This window comes from Prosopis cineraria, unplaced genomic scaffold, assembly GCF_029017545.1.
Source record: "Prosopis cineraria cultivar Desert tree isolate PC_DT_omini unplaced genomic scaffold, ASM2901754v1 PC8, whole genome shotgun sequence".
Lineage (NCBI taxonomy): Eukaryota > Viridiplantae > Streptophyta > Magnoliopsida > Fabales > Fabaceae > Prosopis > Prosopis cineraria.
In genome coordinates this window covers 414,054-435,886 of record NW_026555339.1, presented here as the reverse complement: position 1 = coordinate 435,886, position 21,833 = coordinate 414,054, and the positions used below count along the sequence as shown (strand labels likewise).

The 21,833-nt window shown below is 35.1% G+C and overlaps 3 protein-coding genes across 3 annotated transcripts; 2 read left to right on the top strand and 1 right to left on the bottom strand.

The window, feature by feature from the left end:
- Positions 1-2,197: 2,197 nt before the first annotated feature.
- On the top strand, positions 2,198-3,315 carry LOC129318291 (uncharacterized). The gene is made up of 3 exons (XM_054963022.1): positions 2,198-2,443; positions 2,485-2,696; positions 2,825-3,315. The coding sequence occupies exons 1-3, from the start codon at positions 2,198-2,200 to the stop codon at positions 3,150-3,152; spliced, it is 786 nt and encodes a 261-aa protein (XP_054818997.1). The 3' UTR covers positions 3,153-3,315.
- A 7,061-nt stretch (positions 3,316-10,376) lies between these two features.
- Positions 10,377-11,718, top strand: LOC129317838 (zinc finger protein CONSTANS-LIKE 4). The gene is made up of 2 exons (XM_054962238.1): positions 10,377-11,175; positions 11,250-11,718. Exons 1-2 carry the CDS (start codon positions 10,483-10,485, stop codon positions 11,541-11,543), a joined length of 987 nt encoding a protein of 328 aa, XP_054818213.1. The 5' UTR covers positions 10,377-10,482; the 3' UTR covers positions 11,544-11,718.
- A 2,173-nt stretch (positions 11,719-13,891) lies between these two features.
- LOC129317835 (probable protein phosphatase 2C 59) lies at positions 13,892-20,205 on the bottom strand. Its single transcript, XM_054962235.1, has 9 exons — positions 19,906-20,205; positions 19,451-19,704; positions 17,226-17,353; positions 16,407-16,505; positions 16,116-16,274; positions 15,359-15,445; positions 15,178-15,269; positions 14,872-14,946; positions 13,892-14,495 (listed from the first exon to the last, which is right to left on the bottom strand). The coding sequence occupies exons 2-9, from the start codon at positions 19,657-19,659 to the stop codon at positions 14,310-14,312; spliced, it is 1,035 nt and encodes a 344-aa protein (XP_054818210.1). The 5' UTR covers positions 19,660-19,704; positions 19,906-20,205; the 3' UTR covers positions 13,892-14,309.
- Positions 20,206-21,833: the final 1,628 nt, after the last annotated feature.

Genomic DNA, 21,833 nt, shown 5'->3' with positions numbered 1-21,833 from the left:
ATAGTTTTGGAATCACATGCGCCACAAGCAGATAAAGGACCATCCTACACCAGGCCAAAAAATTAAAAAGAGGCCTCATTCTGCCATTCAAGAGAGACAATCAGGTGCCAATACGTATATATATGCTAAAAGGATAGCTCCAGTCGAGCTGAAGAATCGCTTTTGTCCTTTGATGATAAGGAGGGGGGAAATAGAGAAGTTATTTTCAAGATCAACAACCAAGAATATCATCAGGGGACTTCAAAAAGTTGAAAGCTTTTAATCAGCGAATATGACCATAACAATGTATTTCATGAAAATGGTATGTTCAAAAAGGGATGAACATAGAAAGCCATCGATTCAGGGACTGACTCGCCCAAGCAATGGACCAGTGATATTGGTCACCTAGGACGTCACTTAAAAGCGAAAGAGGTATATTTAGGTGGTGAATATTACTTTCAAAATTTAAATGGTGTGAAAAAACATACCAATCCATATCTAATATAAAAACTCTAATTCATCTGCAATCTGCATAAGCCATGTTTAATCCAAAATAAGTTTGGAGCAGGACAGATCAATAATATCTTTTGACACCTACGAAGTTTGAAACGATTGCTAGGAGCATAATAAATAGAAGTGGAGGGATGTGCGGACGTGGAGTGGGAAAAAGGTCGCCTCCTCAATAACTGAGCGACAACCGAATTTCACGAGTTCCGAGTGAGAACCGCTGTTGCTTCTGTCTCACCCCTTTTACCTCCAAATAAAAGTTGTCAGCTACCACCCCATCAAATCACACTGCTTTGAATTTTATTAACTTTCTAGTTTCTTGTATTATTTCCTTCCCAGTTTACGCAGCTGACTTTTTTGGTGCTTCCCATATTTCTCAAATTCAAATCTCTCGTGACATGGCCGGTTATTCTAGATTTCATCATTTCATGGGCTGCGATTCTTTTTGTAGTGATATCCCCCAATACATTGATAAGGGAAACGCGCATTTGTATAATCATTTTTATCTTTTCAGTCTTTGAATATACAATATAATGATGCATATTTATTAATTTTTTATTAAACAGAGAATCAAGCATTCCGGCCAAAACATCTGCTACCAGTTGCAACTTTACTACTCGGAGAAAAGGCGCGAGAGGGGAGAGAATCTATAGCATGCAACTATGTAGACACAGAAGCAGAAGAAATATAAATCCAAGTAATAATGCATGTGAATAATGGGGGTGAGTGATATGTGAATAATATGAGAAGTGGGTTGTATTTAGATTTCAATTGGCAAAAGTTGATTATAAAAAAGATGACTAGCGAAACATGATGATGTTTGGATAATATTTTTTAAAATTGATTTTAATAATTAAAAATATTTTGATAATTTTTCAAAATCAATTATGAAGATGGGAAAAGATTAAAAATGTTCAAATGTTAATAATTGATTCTCAAATGGAGGAAAAATAACTTTTCCAAAATAGACTTTCACGAGTGAAATGAAATTTTGCAAATTTGAGAATGTTAATTTGGATAAACTTTTACAAAATTATGATTTTGATCCAACAATTCTAAATGGGAATCCAAACACGCCCATCATAAAATTTAACTAATCCAATTCTTTCATGATATAAAATAGGAATAATCAAAACTATGAAACAAAGGGGAAAGCTGTAGCTGTTTTTTCCACCTTGGTCACGTTTGTTATTTTCTCTTATTACACTTGTGTTGATGATTGTGGCTTCTCCCACTATACAAATAAATATCTTATTATTCTTTAATCGGATTCCCTAAAAGATATTGAGGCAATAAATGAAACAATCTCTCTCACTCAATTGAATTATGATGTTGTCTCTGAAATACAAACCCTATTAATCATGTTTGAAAAATATATGTTTAAAGGATCTTTGAAGATACTAATGAAGCAATGGATGTCCTTGGCTCATTGTGAAGAAGGCCCTGTCCTGCATAATTGGGTTTTATCATTTGAATTTTTTTTTTTATGAGTTAATTCTTACAATGCAGCAAGACATATACTCTTACTACGATGCAGTTTATTTTCCTTTATTAAAAAAAAATCTGATCCCCCAGCACTCTTCGCTTTTGCAGTGGTCTCAGATAGGGATTCCAGAATAATCCTCACCCACACCCTTGCTTCCCGTATAATTTACATATAATAGAAACCACACCTCTTTTTCCTCAGACAATCCTTTTAAACCAACGTTTAATGGATCTAAAGGTGAGAGAAAGTCAGAAAGGAACGGTCTTTGAAACACGAGGCCCCACCCACAATGCCTCTGAGTCGTGTCTAAAAGAACTCGATGACCATAAGGATGATCCAGGCTTCAAGGGTACGTGGGCACCAGTTTCGCTACGCCTACAGACAACAAAACAGTGCCAAGCCCGTGATCAACTTCCAAAAGGCTTCAGTATAATAGAGACCTATATCCCATTATACCCTACTACCCTTACTGTTAATAATATCTTTCTAGTAGAACACTAAAACTTGCCTAGCCAAAAATAAAAAGCAATAAAAGATCGCCTTTAAATGATAAACGGAAACACGTTTGCCGTGGTCTACGCTATAAAAAGCGATTCTCCCAGGCTCCACAGTTTTGCAGGTTCACGTTGTTGGCGGCTTTATTTCACCGTCTCTACCTGCCTGTGCAGAAAGCAATATGGGAAGCGTCTCCGCCTCAGAGAAAGACATCGCTAGTTCATCAGCGGTATCAGCCCCACCTGCCCAGCCTCATCCATCTCCTTGGCAATCTCCGGTTCCTTATTTATTCGGAGGACTGGCCGCTGTCCTCTGCATCATCCTGTTTTCGCTTCTCATGCTAGCCTTTTCTTACAGGAGGCAATCGGCCCGACGAAATGGGCCCGCACGTACCCAACTCGGCGGTGCAGCTCAGAAACAAGGTGAGTCTGGTATGGCAGAGTCGGTTCATGTTTTCGAACAAAAGATCCTGGTCATCATGGCCGGCGATGAGCACCCCACATATTTGGCCACTCCTGTCTCGTCTCTTGGAGAAGGATTTGAGGAGGTTTTTGGGAAAGGAGACGACAATCGCGAAAATTCCCAGAAAATTGACGAGCAGGTGTGTGATCTTGTTGCAACTTCGACTACAACTCCATTGGAGAATGAAGGCGCGCTCGAAAGCCGTCAAAGCAGCAACCTGTGAGAAAGCTGGCTGGATATTCTTTACTTTCCTTTTAGCTTATTACTACTCGATCGCCCTGTTATCCGGGTTTTCTGGATCATATTCATGGCGTCCTATGTTGATTCGAGAAGTGTAAGCTCAAGCCGATCGATATTAATTAGAATTCGAGAAAGTTTATACTTTATATTCCATCAAACTGCAGCTAGATACAGTGATATATGCATTATTACTGAGTAACGTAACGCCATTCACAGTGTTGGTCTTATCTTAGGTAGGTAGACTGATGATTTCGTGTGATATATACAAATACAAGAACCTGGAACGGTAAAATTAAAAGAGTGGGAAAATGCGTGCGTTCAACTAAAACTAAGACTTGATGAATGATTGAAAGAGAGATATTTGAATGGTCACTGGCGCAAGGTGTTGAAAACCTGAAATAGATATTGGCATCTGGTGTGTGTGTGGTGGCGTCGTTAGGAATAGAAGACTAGGAAAATGGCGGGAACACCGATTGATTTGCCGAGAAAGGACAAGGGGAGTGGGAAGCGGCGGAGGCGTGGCGTTTAGGGCACGACAAAAAGATTATGGGCCGAGAGATGACGTGGCGCGATATTGGTGACACGTGTCATCCTTTCCTTCACCGCTTTCACGCTGAACACCTCCGCGCTACGTTACGCGGCTCCTCAAGGCCGCATCCCCTCCCTCATTTACGCCGTTCCGGTGTGAAAAGACATGAGTAGGTCCGTTTTTCGTGTTAAAATAATATAATTTATTAATTAACATTTTTTATATTACTCTCTCTATTAATTTATAAACCATTTTTAATCCAATTATGCATACTCATAAATAAAAAAATTATTTTTAAAATTATATATATTTTATATTTATATTTATTTAATATAACGTCTCAATTTAAAATTTTAATTACATCTTTAATTGAGAGTACTTTTGAAAAGCTTCATTGATTCTTGAAAAAATATTTTGTACTTTTAACTGAAAGAGGATATATAAACATGAATAAACGCAGGGTTTACATGTTAGGCGACATTTCCAGATCTATATATTAGATTAATTGGACTATGGCCCATTGGAAAAAGCGATCTGATTTAACCATTTAATCTGCTATGATAATTGATCCCGATTGATTCACTTTGACTCGGATGATTCTTGAAGCTTTGAAGAAAAACTCAAGATTTAAAACAGTTAAATTGTTTTAATATCATTTTTCATTTAAACATTATTTTTTTAACTATTGTGTCATAAACAATTAAATCATAAATATAACTTGCTAATTTTTTTGGTTTGCCGTTCCGCTTAGTTTTAAAAACATTAGTGTAAGACTGTAAGTAGACTTTGGGAATCAACAAACCCAGGTACAGGCTTTCTATAAGTAGCGCTTTCTTGACGTCAGACCCAGGAGGAATGCCACATGCAAATGAGCTGTTATGATTTCTTAATTTTTTTCTTCACAGTAATAAACAAAAGGCGATACTGCGTACTAGTTCTGTCAAATCTGAGGTCATCCAAAAGACCAAACTGTGAACCTTATTGCAGTTGAATGCCAGCGCTTTCCAATTTGATTAAATTACAGAAAAAATCTCCCAAATTATATAAATAACAATTTAAATCTATTAAAATGTTATAATATCACTTAACCCTCTAAATATTTCTGTATCAATAAATTTAAAATTAAAAAGTCCTTTTACCTTTATAAATAAGTTATAATTTATTATTTAATTTTTATAATTCTTAAAATAAAATTTATTATTTTTTAAATAAAAATTATGAATTTATTTTTCAATAACAAAAATTATATTTGACAAGTTATAATTTTTTATCCAACTCTTATAATTTATAAATAAAAATTATTATTTTTAAGTAAAAATTATTATCAGGGTTTATTTTTTAATAATAAAAATTATACTTAACAAGTTATGATTTTTTATTCAATTTTTATAATTCATAAAATATAAATTATTATTATTTTTTAAATAAAAATTATGATTGAAGCTTATTATTTTCAATAAAAATGAAGTAGTCTTTTTATTTTAAAATTCATTGACATAAAAATTTTAATAAATTTTAATGAAATTATAATAATATGAATGACCATATTATCATTTATAAGGGGTTTTATTGTCCATTTACCTTCTTCTTTGGTACGAGTAGTTGTTAATGTCATATTCCCTTCATTCATTATTCCTACACTACAACACTCGTGTGGCACCCATACACGAATTATCAGGATTCTGCCGAATCCTAAAATTGATAGAACTTTGAAGGAAGTTTATCATTCCGGCTTGGCGTTGACTTTTTTTATTGGTCAATTGTATTGCTTCATTTTATATTCGTACTGTGTTACTGACTCCCTTTAAGCTAGTACTTCTTCCTTCCTAAATTATAGGTGTTTTTTTAAAAAAATTTATCTTAAAATATAAAATATTTTAAATAGATTAAAGTTTTATTAAATACAATAATTTTAATATTACCCTTTATCTCTTTGTAATTAATTTTTATCATCTTTTTTAAATATATTCCATCCGTCCTAAATTATAAAACATTTTTAAACAAGTGTCACATACTAATAAATCTCATTAAATACACTTAATAACTTTATCTTTTCAAAATAAAATTATAAACTTTTTAAAATACTCATCATTTAATGCATTGAAAAAAAAAGTGATGAAAATTAATCATAGAGAGAGAAGGATAATATCAAAATTGGTGCATTTAATGAAACCTTAATCTACTTAAAGTATCTTATATTTTGGGATGAAAAAACTCCTTAAAAAATGCTCTATAATTTAGGAAAGATGAAGTATTAAATTATGAATATTTTAAAAAGTTTATATTTTTATTTTTGAAAGATAAAGTTGTTAAGTGTATTTAATGACGTTCATTGGTATGTGAGATTTTATTTAAAAGTGTCTTATAATTTAGAACGAAGGAAGTATAATATAGACATTTTGCCACACTTTTATTTAGTTCAACATACAAACTATTGAATAATTCCCATAACCGTTTTTCTAATTACGTTTCTATTTTGCTTATTATTTAAAAAATGACATATTAAAATTTTAATTTTTATTATTAATACGCTAATACGTAGAATTTTGTATGAGAGTGTAATCTAAAACCTGTAAAAAATTTTACATAATAAAATTGTACTTAATATTTTTTTAGAAATATGGAATAATTACTAATAACTTCCTCTGTTATAGTCTCATGAGAATAATATATCAATTGCCCGAGTGGAATATAGATAAGGATTGTTTTTTTTTTCCTATCAATATACTGCAAACAGTAAAAAAAATTATCAAAATGCTGTACCGTAAAAAATATTTACCCAAATGCCACACTAAAAATTATGCATATCGAGAAAGAGTTTGTGGGTATAAATAAATCGTTTAAGTCAAGAATAATTTATAATTAAAAATTATTTTTTTAATCAATAAAAAGTGAAAATCATTCACTGGGTGAATGATTTTAATTTTTTTTACTGATGTGATATTTTATTTACTGTTAATTGTGAGAATGTCTACTTTCTCTTCTTGCTTTGTTGTTATGGCATGATTCATTTAAATATAGGATAAATGGCCAATTACTATTGTTAATACTCCTCCAACATTTGAAGAGTTTGATAAAACATCTGAGTATTTGTAATGATATTGAAGACATATTTAACAATTGATCCAACATATCAGCAGTGATATTGGGTACGCCATAAGTTTTTCACCTTCTTCCACTAATATCATTGAGTATGAATAGGTGAGTTAAAAAGTGATGATGTTGAGGGTGGTACGTAATGATGATCAAATTGAATAGGATTTAGAGAGGTGGAAGGGGGTGATGATAATGATAGGCTAGCATGTAATAAAATTGACTAAAATTTTGAGGCTCTTGTTTATCTAAATTTTCATTTTTAATTGGTAGTTGGGTAGATAAATAGCTACCACATCACTTGCTTAGTCTATTTTGAAAAATTTATAGATGAGGCAACTCAATTATAAGTAAAGCATGCTGAGGATTCCTATTAAATTATTGTTCTCTCGTTACAAGTAAGATGTTGCATAGGTTGTGAGTAATCCTATCTCGATAATCAATGTAATAAAAACATTTTGAATGAGAATTAATCATCAGTCCATATAATTCCTCTGTTATGTCAGCCTAAAATAAACAATAAAATATTATTACATTATAATATTTTTTTTTAAAGAAAAAGATGGTATTAGTGGAAGAAAGTAAAAAACTTACCACAATATTATTACTAATATGTTAAATTCATTGTTGGGTATATTTTTAATACCATTACATATATTTAAATGTTCTATCAAATTCTTCGAGTGTCGAAGAAGTATTAACAATAGTAAGTGATTATCTATCTCATGTTTAAATGAATCACGCAAGAAAAATAAAACAAGAATAGAAAGTAAAGATTCTCACACTAACAGTAAATAAAATGTCACATTAATAAAAAAAAGTCAAAACCATTCACCTAATAAATAATTTCACTTTTTATTAAGTAAAAAAATAATTTTTAATTATAAAATTATTTTTGACTTGAATGATTTTTTCATAACAACAAACTCATTCTGTATGAATAATTTTTAATGTAACATTTAAATAAATATTTTTTATGATAAGCTATTTTGATGATTTTTCTTTTAACTGTCTGCAGCATATGGGTAAAAAAGCCCATAAGGATTTTACCAAAAGCTAAGAAATTGATGTCTGCGCGTGAGGGAAAAGCAAATGATCTCAATCATTTAACGCGCAGATGTTAGATGTGACAGAGGGCATTAACAGCATTCATTGGTTCCCTTTGATGAGCATGCAATGAGCAGAAATCACAAGAATTTAAGAAACTGGCCACCGGCGGCTTCGTGGGGCTCAAGCCTCGTCCATATCGCCTCCCACATCGGGACAATAAATCACCTCCATGTACTTATAATTTCAAATTCTTAATTTATAATTAATTATCGTAAAAGCAATCCATCACCGGAAAAAAAATAAAAAATGAAAAACCATCTCTTTGCATCGTCATGCTAATTCTTGAAAGCTAAGCCTCCTTCCGCCTTCAGTCTGAACAAAATAAAAGCAGTGTCCGGTGAGTTATCGGTGGTTAGCAAAAATGAATGTCCTGTGAAGCACGGCGGATGAAGAGTAGGCTGTAGACACATCACAAACAATCCTCCTTCATATGGAAAATGTGAAGAATCAAATTTCTAGCACTAGCATACAAGAAACAAGAATTAACACTTGCCAGTTACCACATCTCGCACATCAAGTTAGGGTTGGTTAGTTCAATCTCTTAGTTTATAGAAACCACATAAGCATACTTCCTTTGGTAGCATGGAAGAGTTACTGTCGTATTGATAGGTGGGATGAAACATATGTTTATAAAAATGCGTGGCATGCACATGAAAGTAGATCATTTTTTACAAAGGAGGTGATGGAGGAAGCTAGTCCTGTGGGTATAAAAGTGAAAGTAAATTTCATCAGTTTCAATGAACTTGGATTTTTTTTTTTGTTGTTGTTGTTGGGAAGAAGTAAGATCTGGTGTATCAAACAATCTATTTTTTTAGCATTCATCTTTACTTTTCTAGTCCCAACGGGCAAGGAGAAGTGTTGAGAGGAAAAGTGGAAGCAGGGCCGTTGAATGATTTGGCTGTTTAGTTGACCACGTTATAATTTGGACCTGCATTACATAGGAAAAGCCATATATCTGAAGCCCAAACCTCCTCATCAAGTCATGGATTATTTTCCTTGCTTGACATTATTCGCTGTCCAAAAAAAATGACTCTCTGGACTATTTGCGGGTTCTTCGTCTGAAATTGAAGTTCTAGATTCCACCCCTATCATATTTCACCTGAATGGACGAAACAAACAGTTCCCTGTCCATCATTTTGGTTTATGGACTGTGATTTAATCTCCTTAAAGTGGTATATCAATTGGTATATCAATCATAAATGTCTGCTTGACTTGGAACCAAAAATCCGGGAATTACTCGGTCAATAAAAAGTGAAGTGAATAATTACAAAAGTGTATCTCAGAGAAACCATGGCTCCATAAATTTTACTCCCATTTATAAAATATGTTCTAAAAAATTTATTTAATCTCATTTTTAAATTATAATATAATTTTTTCATTTAAAAAATATTTTTAAAATTATTTTTGCATGAGAGAAAAAAATAACATGACATCACTTTTAAAATTTATTATATAAAGTTATATTTAAAATTTTATACACTTTTATTTTTGAGAAAATAAGAATAAAATCTCTTTAGATTATTTAAATTATAATTTAATCTCTCAAATGTTATAATACTAATGAAGTTTTTGAGACCTCTTTATTAATAATTTTTTTAGAAAAAATATCATTTACCTTTATTGAAAATAATACAACTCAATTATAACTTTTATTTAAAGAATCACAATTTTTTTCTATAAATCACAAGAGTTAGACAATAAATCACAACTTATCAAATGTAATTTTTGTTATTGAAAAAAGTCTCAATCATAACTTTTATTTAAGAAATAATAACTTTTGTTCTGTGAATTATAAAAATTAAACAAAAAAAATAATTTATTAAGTGTAATTTTTATTATTAAAAAATAAAATTTTAAAATAATAAACTCCATTCACAACCTCTATTTAAAAATCATAACTTTTTTAAAAAAATTACAAGCCAAAAATTACAATTTATTAATAAAGATAAAATAATATTTCCTCTCAAACAAGAATCTTTAAAGATTTTATTAATATTATATTATTTTAAAAGGTCAATTTAATATTTTAAAAAAATTTTATTATTGTTTTTTTTTACATTAATATTAACTGGGTTGGTGAAAGTAATTTGTAAAGAGCAAAATTAGGCAATTAGAGATAAACTCTCATGCTAGAGAGATAAAAACAACAACAAATGAGTGAAAAAAAGAAAAAAACAACTTCTGCCCTGACAAACTGACTGCACCGTACAATAAGGTGAAAATGAAAGTGACGAAGGGACGTAAGATGCCAAAAGCCCAGCGGGCCGCACCGTAACACCCCACCTCACATCCAGCGAAGCTAGTTGGGTTCGACTTTCCACAACGACGACAATTTTCTTGTGGTTCATCCCCACCCCCATGTTTTGCTCCGAAGTTTATTTGGCTAAGCCTCGCCCACGTGTCGCCCCCCAATTGGGGATTACCCAGATCTCTCTGGTCCCACTAGATAGATAGACATACTTGTTTCGAATAATCACGCTTCCTCCTCAACCACCCGTGCTCAACATTTCCTCGTTGAGCTCATACATTGCGCTCGGAGAGGGGCTCGGACCCTACATTCACTGCAACTTCATACCCTCCCATGGCTTCCAAGCTCTGTGACTCCTGCAAGTCCGCCACCGCCACCCTCTTCTGCCGCGCCGACTCCGCCTTCCTCTGCCTCGGCTGTGACTCCAAGGTCCATGCCGCCAACAAGCTTGCTTCCCGCCACGCGCGCGTCTGGGTTTGCGAGGTCTGCGAGCAGGCTCCTGCTCACGTCACCTGCAAGGCCGACGCTGCTGCTCTCTGCATCACCTGTGACCGGGATATCCACTCTGCCAATCCACTCGCTCGCCGTCACGAGCGTGCCCCCGTCACTCCCTTCTATGATCCCGTCCACTCAGTCGGTGTCCCGTCGGGCGCTGCCATCAACTTCCTCAACGACCGTTACTTCTCCGATGCCGATGCAGATGCTGATGTCAGCAGGGAAGAGGCGGAAGCGGCTTCCTGGTTGCTGCCAAACCCTTCCAATCCGAAGGCCGTAGAGAGCCCAGATCTGAACTCCGGTGAGTACGTGTTTCCCGAAATGGAGCCCTGCCTGGATCTGGATTTCGGGCCGGAGGATCCGAAGGAGGAGGCTCAGGAGCAGAACAGTTCCGGCACTGATGGTGTTGTGCCGGTACAGAGCAAGAGCGCACAGATTCCATCCCTCAACGACCACTACTACGACATGGAATTGACTGGGTCCAAGAATTTCGCCTACGGTTACAACGGCAGCCAGTGTCTGAGCCAGAGTGTAAGACCTCGTTTCTGGAATTTTACAATTCATTACATTGTAGCCTTGAATTTAGCTAACGTGAACGACTTCAGGTATCGTCTTCTTCCATGGAAGTCGGGGTGGTTCCAGATGGGAATGCGATATCGAACGGCTACAGCAAGACGATGATGGGGAGCGAGAATCAGACGGTGCAGATATCAGCCGCTGACAGGGAAGCGAGGGTATTGAGGTACAGAGAGAAGAGGAAGAACCGCAAGTTCGAGAAGACTATTCGATACGCTTCCAGAAAAGCGTATGCGGAAACGAGACCCAGGATCAAAGGCAGATTCGCCAAGCGATCGGAGGCGGACCGCTTCGGAGGATACGGCGTCGTACCAAGCTGTTGAGCGCTCTGGTGGTTGCATATCAAGTAGATTCCGGTTAACCGTGTACATATATTTTTGTTGTTGTGGTTGTTTTCCTTGTTCTTGAATCTGAACTTGCTTGCGAGTGTGATATATGTGTAGCTATGCATTTTGGTGGTTGATAATATAGTATATTGGGATCACCAAATCATCAATAGCTTTTTTGGCTTTTGATTTGAGGAAGCATGGGATGAAATATTATAATAAAATTGAAAAGGGAAACGCGATGATGGCCGCAAGGGAATCAAAATCTGGAATCCAATTGGCTTGTGGCGATTTAATTATTAATTTCAACTGAAATAGTAATTTTAAATGCGTAACTGAACAGTATGGACGAAGGGATGGTTCGAGGCTGCGAGCACTCCTTCCTGGAGATTTCGGTTTTTTTTTTTTTTTTTTGATTCAATCCTGGAGTTTTGCTTTGTCTGTGAAAGGAAATTATTATAAATAATAATTCAAGCTCCGTATTCGCGTCAAGGTCTTCTTTTCTCGAACTGCGCAGCTCAAAAGTACAATCTTTTTTTAGTCACCATTTTGTAGTTAGGGTCTAGTATGCCATTAAATTATTCACGATGTGGAGTCAATTTTAAATTATTACATTTGACAAAGTCGATTTTTTAGTTGGCACGTTCTTATCCATAGGAGTTGTGTTTTATATTCATATTTGACTAACTATTTTCACCATTAACCGTTAATTATGAATGTGAATAAGGTCATGCATTCATGTTTACAGAAAGTTATTGTTTGACCCAAAAAGTGAAACAATATATATATATATATATATATAAAATATGATTTGAAAGCTATTGCCAGGAGTAATTTAATGTAATTTATTCAATTAATTGACAAAAATAACCACATCCACTTGCAGCTTGTTTCAACAGTTCAACTCAGTCATGCTGGAAAAAGGGGGAAAAAATCAGAGTTTCTCGTAAAGAATAGAGCAGGGAATTGCCCGATTTAACTGTGGCTAGCAAGAGCCAGTTCCCGGTTGGCGAGAAATAAATAAAGCATTTGAAACATCAAATATATATGTAGTCTAAGAATCCACGATGTTCCTATGAAACTTTTTATATATTCCATTTGTCAAACGTCAATGATTCCTAATAGTACACATAAACATGAAATATAGATTCTTCGAGAACACCCACTTCAAGTCATTTTATTGGCCATCATCGTCGTGCATGGAAGTTGATGCACATTTTCCACACTGCGTCACCTTTTGAATTCCTACCTCACCTGTCATCTTGCTCGAATCGATTTGGACCCTTCAATTCCTTGTCCAATCCAGATCCTAAGGGCTTAATTGGTGTGAACTATGAAGGAATGAGAGAGTGTGAGTGGGACTGATATTGAATTATGCCAAGTTTTTGTGTTAGATAGGTGGGAATGAAATGGGATTACCCTGTATCACCTGATATTGAAAAATCAATTTCAAGAATGAAAATTCTAAACCAAATTACTCCTTACTGGATCCCCTCCCTTGTCAGACTCATCTCCAACTCTACCATCAACGCCATCCTCCACCCTTGCCGGTGATGTTGTGCTGGCAACACTATCTTTCACCCATGGCAACCATCGTCGCATCTCAAATCCTCTATCAAAAACCGTTGTGCCTCAAATCTCAAAGCTCAGGATTGGTTGGCATTTCTAGAATGACACCCACTTTTTTAGTTTGTAGGAATAATAATTGTCCAGGTCTTTACTTTCACGTTTTGGGTCGGAGCAATTTCATTTAGATCAATGGAAGACTGAAAAAATTCAAGGGAGTGAGTGCGGCTCAATTTGCTTTGAAGATGGTTGGGTCTCTTTCTTCTCCTCAAGTCCAAGTCTCCTCTTTGTCTTTCTTCACTTCCACCGCTTTCATTGCTAAATTTGAGAAGAGGGAGGGTGATTCCTTGTGTTCCTTTCTCGAAGATCTAAGACGCTAGGGTGGAAGGAGTGGCCTTTTGCGTTGCTTTGCTCTTTGGGGAGAAGGAAGATGATTGCATTATATGAGCTGGGTAATAGTTTTTTTCTTGATCATTATAATCTTCTTATAATTTATCTTTAATTGTAAAATAAAATAAAGAAAAATATTTCCTGCAAATATTAATCCATACCAAACATAATTTTAAAGTCTCATTTGCACTTTCAATCCCAATTCTTTTAAATAAAGGCCTGTATACCAAGGCCTAATTGTTTAACCTCACAACTTCAACATCCAGATGCATTAGTTCATTGGATGAATAGTCAAATCCTTTCTTCTTCTTCTTCTTGTTTTGTTTTGTTTTTTTGTTTTTTGTTGGAATTACAAACAAGTACATAAAGTTTAACTAGGAAAAGGAAAATTCACACAAACAGGCAAGGTTCTATTTTGTATCCGGTTAAATCCTTTCAACATAGCAACCATCACACACGTTTTTCATAAGATTACAATACTACACTTGATACAAACGATGAATCATATAAAACAAGAATGTTACACAGTACAAGACAAGTTAAAAGAGAACTTCAACAACAACGCAGCACATGGCGACTCCTTTTTGTGGGGAAACTTGGGCCGCAGACTCTTTACACATATTCCCCCTCCCTACACACGCATGGCTCTATCTAGATGATCATTATGAGTTTGATTATTGGTTCTTCTATTCTTGCAACATAATACAGGCTACATGGAATGCCTATCATGAACTATATTAGACATAATTTGAGACATCCCATCTTTTAATCTGCCAGAAACCACAACAAAGCAGGGTTTTTGCCCTTCTATCCTTCTACCGAAGGACGTGAGCTACTTCGAGAAGCGCTGCTGCTTTGGTTCGTCTGGTTCGTCAAGAAACGGACAACAACACAAGTGATGTTGTCAGAACTGCCTCTTTGATATGCTTCATTCATCAGCCTCTTTGCAGCTTCCTCTGCATCCGCAATTGGTTTTATCATAGCAACAGCTTCCTGAGGACAAGAGTTTTCTTGTTTAGCTAGCGATTATTTTACAGAAATGAGTTCTCTACCAAACATAATATATGTGATTTTTGAAGCCGACATTATGTATTTCAGCCCTTGGCTTGTTTCGAACAGGGATAAAACTCCCCTCTCTCAATATGTTAGTGCAAGGCCTTCAGGCAATATTTGACTCATACTTTCTAGAAACCAAGTTATCACTTATCAGGCTTTACCTAACGAAAGCAAATATAGGTAAAAAAAATACTAGCATTTCACTCATTTTCAGTAGAGCCTGAATCATCTCAACGTGCTTATATTTTAATGACGGAGAAACAGAATAGTTACCAGAGAAAAGAAAGGGGAAGAAATGAAAAATATTGCAGACCTCATTAGTGACAACATCCCATAGCCCATCGCTGGCCAGTATGAGAAACTCAAGAGAGCTGTCAACTTTTTCTTCCTGCAAGACCAAATGGATTCTTCTAAATAAAATACAGAGGGGAGCAAAGGAGAAAAAGACACGCGCACACAACAAAGTTAGGCAGTGTATAAACTTGTCCTTTTCGTACACAAGATTCAATCCTCGACCCACTAATGGAATGATTTTCAATGTAGACTTCATACTATCCACTGCATGTGATAAATCCATCAATAAGTCAGAAAAATGGATGTCACCATTATCGAAACACACCTGGATTTCTGGATCAGCAACAACATACTGCTTCAGGAGTCTATCACCAAATGCACGGGAAACAGCAAGAACACCACCAACTCTCCAAGTTCCTGTGAATATAATTTTAAGTTTTTGAATGGCCATAAGCCAGATAAATAACAAGATTAAACCAAGAAAGATAACTAGGATATGAACTAACCAGCCCACATGACAAAGCCCCCAGCATTTTCAATCCTTTGCCTCTCATCAGTTTGGTCTGGCTTATGATCTCGAGATACAGCAATGGCTAGAGGAAATCACAAAAGGAAGTATTTATATTATTTGTTTAATTGGGTAAGGTTAAACCAATTATCTTTACATGAAAGCACAAGAAACAATCATAAATACATGAAGACTCACACTCTCATGAACTAATAATACAATATTAAACCCACATAAATGACTTCCATCACACACTAGGTCGTAGGACAAATTTCTCAAAAGTGATGCATGATAAGAGCACAGGCTGCTATAAAAACTATGAAAGAATCACCTAGAATTTGAAAATGTGACACTATCGGCAGATAAACACAAATGAAATGGCCAGTAGACTATTTCATGTTTGGTTTTCTCACAAATTTAATGTTTCCCTCATACTAGCATGTCTGAATCTTCACGTGCTTGTAAATCAGAAATGAAAGGAATAGGCAAACAAGTGAAGAAATTATGACATGTGTAAAAAAAGACGAAAAATGACAGTAAATATTGCTCTCCTGGGACAATTATTAAATGCATTCTATTCATGCCTCAAAACAGACTACTAGAGTCTATAACTTAACAAGCAGAGGCAACTATAATAGGAACCATACAGAAAAGGAACTTTACAAAACTAAAATTCATGTGAAAACTTAGCGATCATATGCATATTTGATATTTCTAAGAATGTACATAACGGCAGATGAAGTTACTAGACTTACCATTACCACCCCTGCATATAACAGCTCTGGAGTCCCCGACATTTGCAACAAGCAAACGGTCGCCAACCAGGATGGCAGTGGAAGCAGTTGATCCAGCATCTCTGTTTTGAGCGTTTTCTGATTTGAGAAATTCAGAATCGGTATGGCTATATGCATCAGCTGTAGACACGAAAAGTTTGCCAGGTAAAACAATGTTATTTTCTGGACTTCACATATCAGAGAACATTAAACCCCAAAAGAGAGAGAGAGAGAGAGAGAGAGAATCATAAAGAAAGGCAGGATGTGACAAACCAATAGCTGATTTGGTGTCAGAAATAAACTTTGGATGTCTGATCAAATTACTGAAGAGGTTTTGCTTGACATACTCGGCAGCCCTTGCACCACCGTGACCTGAAAGAGTTATAATCTCATGACCAATGTACTTACAGCTACATAATACATTTCCAAGGGGGGAAAGAAACATCAAGCATATGCTAAATAAATGAAAAATTGGTTCTGGCCGATAAAGAATCATTCCAACATGGCTAGATAAAGAGAACAGTACGTTGTCATGTCAAACAAGAAAGAAAACAACATATAATTTCTCACACCAAGCAAGAAACACTAAACACCTGAATGAATGTTGTAAAGTACTCAAGAAACAATAGAAAATAACCTGTAATCCTTATCAGCGGAAAAAAAAATTGAGTTTAAGAAAACGTTGTAGCATCTGGAAATTGTTCCCATACAATTTTCCTTCCTTCCTTCCTTCCTTTTTTTAAAGAAAACATGGCCAAATTCCAGAGACATTTTGATGACGTCGCATTTTCATTCTGCTATGCAGAAAACAATACTATAGCCACACAGAATAATTTACGTATTAGTGATTTTAGCCTGATAATGGGGGACCACGATATGTGAGATTGTTTTGTGTACGAGAAAATAAGTACAAAACCATTCGCATATGGCATTATCAATTACATGGAAGAATTATTCTATCATTTTCACATGGCATTATTTTTGTGACAGAAAATATCAAGTTTTGTTATTCTGTAATGTAAGCAACCTGTTCACATATTCTTCTCAACAAATGTACAAGGAGGGGAAGAGGAAAGAAAGTTGTAAATATACCATCAAAAACTCCAAAAAGGCCAACAATTTCTCCATCAACACCGTCTATTCTTGTTTCATAAAAATCTTCCATTGAAGATCTCTTGCCAGGAGAACTAGCGTATCCATAACTGAACTTACCATTCTGGCTGTTGACACAAAATGGAAGAAAAAAGTGTCAAAATTATCTAATAAAGTCTCATCCTTAAGCGTTGCAATACAAGGAATTCCAGAGAATTTTAATTTTACCATGCCATCCAATTTTAAAGCAGTATAAAATATGCATGATTATTTGTTCTAGTCAATAAGGGAATCATAGAAGTCATGCATAAAATCCAAAAATGCAGAATAAACTCTCATCAGAGCATTGAGCATGGAGACGCATAAAAACTAAGACCCAACTTGCACAGATTTGACACAATTGATTGGATATTACGACAACCAAGAACAATACCAGTCTAATAGTAGGGGCAAATAACACAGTCACACAGAGGATATAGTCAAGAAAAACAAAAAATATAGACTGGTTGAATTTGTATCTCACGGGGAACTTGCTATATTGGCAGCATAATCACTTTAGATATTCTTAAAGCAGATCCAATGTCATCCAGTAAAATCTCTCAGAAATTGATTAATGACTCCATTGGAGGCTTATCAGGCAGGGGGTGTGCAAAAACTATAAGTTGCAAATTAATTACATGCAAATCACCGACATAAGTTTCCACTTCTTTAAGGTATCATACAGAGGATGCATGCTGGAGTGGACAAGTTGAAGTTTGTATAGAACATGAGGGTGACAAGGTGTCTTTTTAACAGTTATATCCTATGTCACTGCTGCATCAAAGCACTGTAATCCTAACACTAATTTTCCACAACCTCATAAGTCAAAATATAGGTTATCTAATAAAGTTTTCACCATAAATCTTAATTAAACCTTTTCTAGAGATACCCTGCTGCAAGAGAAGGAAAAATGTCTACTATAGTGTCATGTGTTAGGTTCAACTTATAATTTCATAAAAACGTGAGGGAATGTAAGCTTTAAATGACCTGTATATCAGCATAATATACATAACAATCATAAGCTACAATAATTACCAGAAAAATTATCTTATATAGTATTTCATCATAATATACTCCACTTGAAATCGTGTATGGTTCAATATTCTAGTTTGGCTGCCTTTTTCTTGCTCAAGCTCTTGGCACGGATGGGGAGAACAATGTCCAGGAAACAAGCAAGAAATGCATGGAAATCAACCAGATACAAGAAATATTGAGTTAAAAACATGATGAATGCAATCAAAAAGCAGTCATGATAAATGAGAGAGGCACTTTGGCCCCCTTAGGTGACATTATTTATCAACACTTGCCTACACATGCTTTTCATGGACAAAAGACATTAGCTGCTTTCTATGATAGCTCAACTGAAACGGACAAAAGGACAGAAAATCCAAGAGGAACACGTGTTAAAGCCTTCTAGCTTAGAAATATGCAAATAAATCAACAAAATCTCACAGGAAAAGGGAGAGGCAAGGGAGAGGTTTAATTCTGCCATTTTCTGCTCTACTTTTTTCCTTCAACTGTTGGTTTGGTGACTCTAGGTTCATTAACTAACTGGATTGATCTAACAGACAAGGAAGCTTAAGGAGAACAAATGAATCACTTGAGAAGTTCCCTTATTGTCATAGGAATGGAACTTGTATTTTCTCCGTTCATTCCATTCCAAGGATGAACCCAAAATGGTACATGAACAATAGAAGGAAATACCAACCCAACTGAACAGGAATACAAGTTCTAGTAACTATAATTATACAAAGAGGAATCCTTACAGCAGTATCAGCAATTTGTCCAACTTTTCTCCACGAATCATCAAGGAGTCATGGTAGAGACATACCAAAAGAACAAGCAAAAATCCAGAACTATTACTTAGTATTTAACACTTCAAAGGTTGAAAAGGATCTATAGAGGACTAGTCAGAAATTTCATTAATGATAAACACACTGTGATTCCAAAATATCCGCTCCATGATTTTCAAAATCGTTCATGAATCGCACAGAATAAAGTAATGAATGCGCAAATTAACGCAATAAAAATAATATAACGCCGCGGATAAAATGACAAAGATTTAATACAACTATCAGCCGTGGATGAAATCAATCTGCAACATTGACTATTAAACGCAAGGATGAAGCTACCATTTTATCGTATTCTAGATCTAAAAAAGGATCGATGTGCTAAAAGAAGTTAACCTGAGGCCTCCGCCGCTCACAGGGGCATCTTCAGCAGCATGAACCTGGCTTGAAGAGGACAAAACTGAATTGAGATAACCCATATTATAGCTTGAATATTCTGGGTTCCCGGATACTCTTTCCTCGACCAATATGAGAAAGTGAAGAAACAAAAGCTGTATTGCGTATGTATAGCTGATTCTTGCGTGCCAATGATTCCAAGTTATCATGACATGAGTGGGGTCACTCAGAAATTAATAGCTGTCAAGTTTAACCTTCACAGAAAACCCACAAGCAAGAAATTGTAAATAATTTCACAAGACGCGATAAATTGCACAACGATGCAAAGTTTATGCACTGATCTTGTAATTACAGCTACCAAGCAAAAGATGCTAAATCTAAAATAGGAAGATCGTTAATTTGAAGGAGTTATTGTACAAGGAAAGAGGGTAATCATTATAAGGCTCAGAAGGTACCTGACGAAAACAAATGGAGACGAAATGCCATGACAAGGAGAGCCAGAAAGTTTAAGACGACAGAGGATAAAAAGACGAAAGGGGAAGAAAACCAGAAGTATTGTTATGTTTTGATCGGGTTCAAATTAGCTTATTGTTTGTTCAACAATAGAGTTGAGAAATTAGGACATAACAAATGCAATCTTTTTTTAGAAAAAATAAACAGTAGCATCATCCGAAAATAAGGAGAAAAAAAAGACTTTGATGATGATGATGATTATTATTATCTTATTAATTTTGCCGTATTCTTTATTGATCAATGTTCTTTTAGTTGAGTTCAACGGCCGTTTCTTCATATGCTTAAAATAGAGCGGTGCCTCGAATACGCGTCGCCGAAGAATACGGTGGCTTAAGGAGGGGATCGAGTCAAGGCGAAAATAGTAACAGTGTCAACCATTAAAAAAAATCATCTAATTCGGTGGTCCAGACACTTGTCGTTTACATGCAGAAGGAGACACCGGCCTCTTTCCTGCTGGTGATTGATTCACATTTTAACTGCCCCTTCAGCAGTTATTGAAATTTTCTCTTCCTTTCTCAAGAAAACAAAAAACAGACGAACAACAGTGACATATGTTGACTAACATCCCCTGGATTTTACATCACTCAAGGTTGACAAGTCATCGTTGGTTGGACTCTATCTACGCCGTGGCCCTGTGTTCGTAAACGATTTATAGTGTTCGGCAAGTGATTCACATCTTCTACTGCTAAAAGCTTCAACGACGAATTTTGGCCCTGCGGTTACAAGAAACAATCCGCCGACCAACGCTAGAGGAATCTACGAGTCCAGCTAAGCAAAAATACATCCGGCATATAAAGTGTTAAGAATTAAGTAGCCTCGTTAATGAAGTAATTGTCTGGGAACAAATATCCGTTTCTTGGCTATCCATAATGCTACGGAAACAGGAGACCCCCGCAATTCAATTTGGAATTCCAGCTAGAATGTTCAACATGTGTTAGCATGCGGAGCAAGTCTTCGACAATGATTTATCATAACATTCTCAGTTCATACTTGAATGCATTTGTGATTTGCCCAACAGCTAAATAGCATTTTCAGAGAACTTGGTTAATTATTATATTATTATATTTATATTATTATTCACTCTCCAATGAAACTTGTGTTTTTCATTACATGGTAACCTGTTGCTTGCTGCCAACTTCAATTAATACTTTATTCATCATAAATTATAAAATATTTTTAGATAAAATTTTACATATCAATAAAATTTATTAAATATACTTTATAATCTTAATTTTTTAAAACAAAAATATAAACTTTAAAAATGTCATTTATTTAATACTTCATTGATGAAGGAACATTAAAGAGAGAGAATATATGAAAAGAATAATATTAAAAAAGTATCATTAATAAAATTTTATTTTTATTGATATTTTATATTTTGATATGCCAAATTTTTTTCTAAAAGTACTCTATTATTTGAGAGGGAGGAATACCATTATTAAAAAAAAAAAAACCTACTTATAATACCACCTCTAACTCGCAGTTGGATGTTGGGGCTTGCAAAAGCGAGAACAAATTAGATCACGCGAAAGCATCAATTCTGACCTGTTCACTTGGCTTTTATGGGAAATTTTCAGTTGAGAAAAATTCTTTTAATTGTGGAGAGCGTCAACCTTGTTTCTATATTCCTCACAGAAAATTGTGGGGCTTGTGGATTGCCTAAACTCAACGAAATTATCTTTCATACTTGAAGTATACATGACCGTCCTTGCCTGGCCAAAAAAACGCATGACTGTCCTTGCGCGCGACAACGCAATATTATTGATGACCAGTATATTATATTAATATTGTAACATTTTTTTTCCTGTTTTCCCTGATTAGGGCTCATTTTGGATCATGAGAATCGGGCACTAGGAAACAGAAAAGGAAA

Coding starts and splice junctions, on each gene's coding strand:
- LOC129317835 (XM_054962235.1), bottom strand. CDS start 19,659: ATGATAACTTGGAATCATTGGCACGCAAGAATCAGCTATACATACGCA. Junction 15,270..15,358: donor GGGCTTTGTCATGTGGGCTG/GTTAGTTCATAT, acceptor TTATATTCACAG/GAACTTGGAGAGTTGGTGGT. Junction 14,947..15,177: donor TTGCTGATCCAGAAATCCAG/GTGTGTTTCGAT, acceptor TTGGTCTTGCAG/GAAGAAAAAGTTGACAGCTC.
- LOC129318291 (XM_054963022.1), top strand. CDS start 2,198: ATGGATCTAAAGGTGAGAGAAAGTCAGAAAGGAACGGTCTTTGAAACA. Junction 2,444..2,484: donor TATACCCTACTACCCTTACT/GTTAATAATATC, acceptor AAACTTGCCTAG/CCAAAAATAAAAAGCAATAA. Junction 2,697..2,824: donor ACATCGCTAGTTCATCAGCG/GTATCAGCCCCA, acceptor CTTTTCTTACAG/GAGGCAATCGGCCCGACGAA.
- LOC129317838 (XM_054962238.1), top strand. CDS start 10,483: ATGGCTTCCAAGCTCTGTGACTCCTGCAAGTCCGCCACCGCCACCCTC. Junction 11,176..11,249: donor GCCAGTGTCTGAGCCAGAGT/GTAAGACCTCGT, acceptor GAACGACTTCAG/GTATCGTCTTCTTCCATGGA.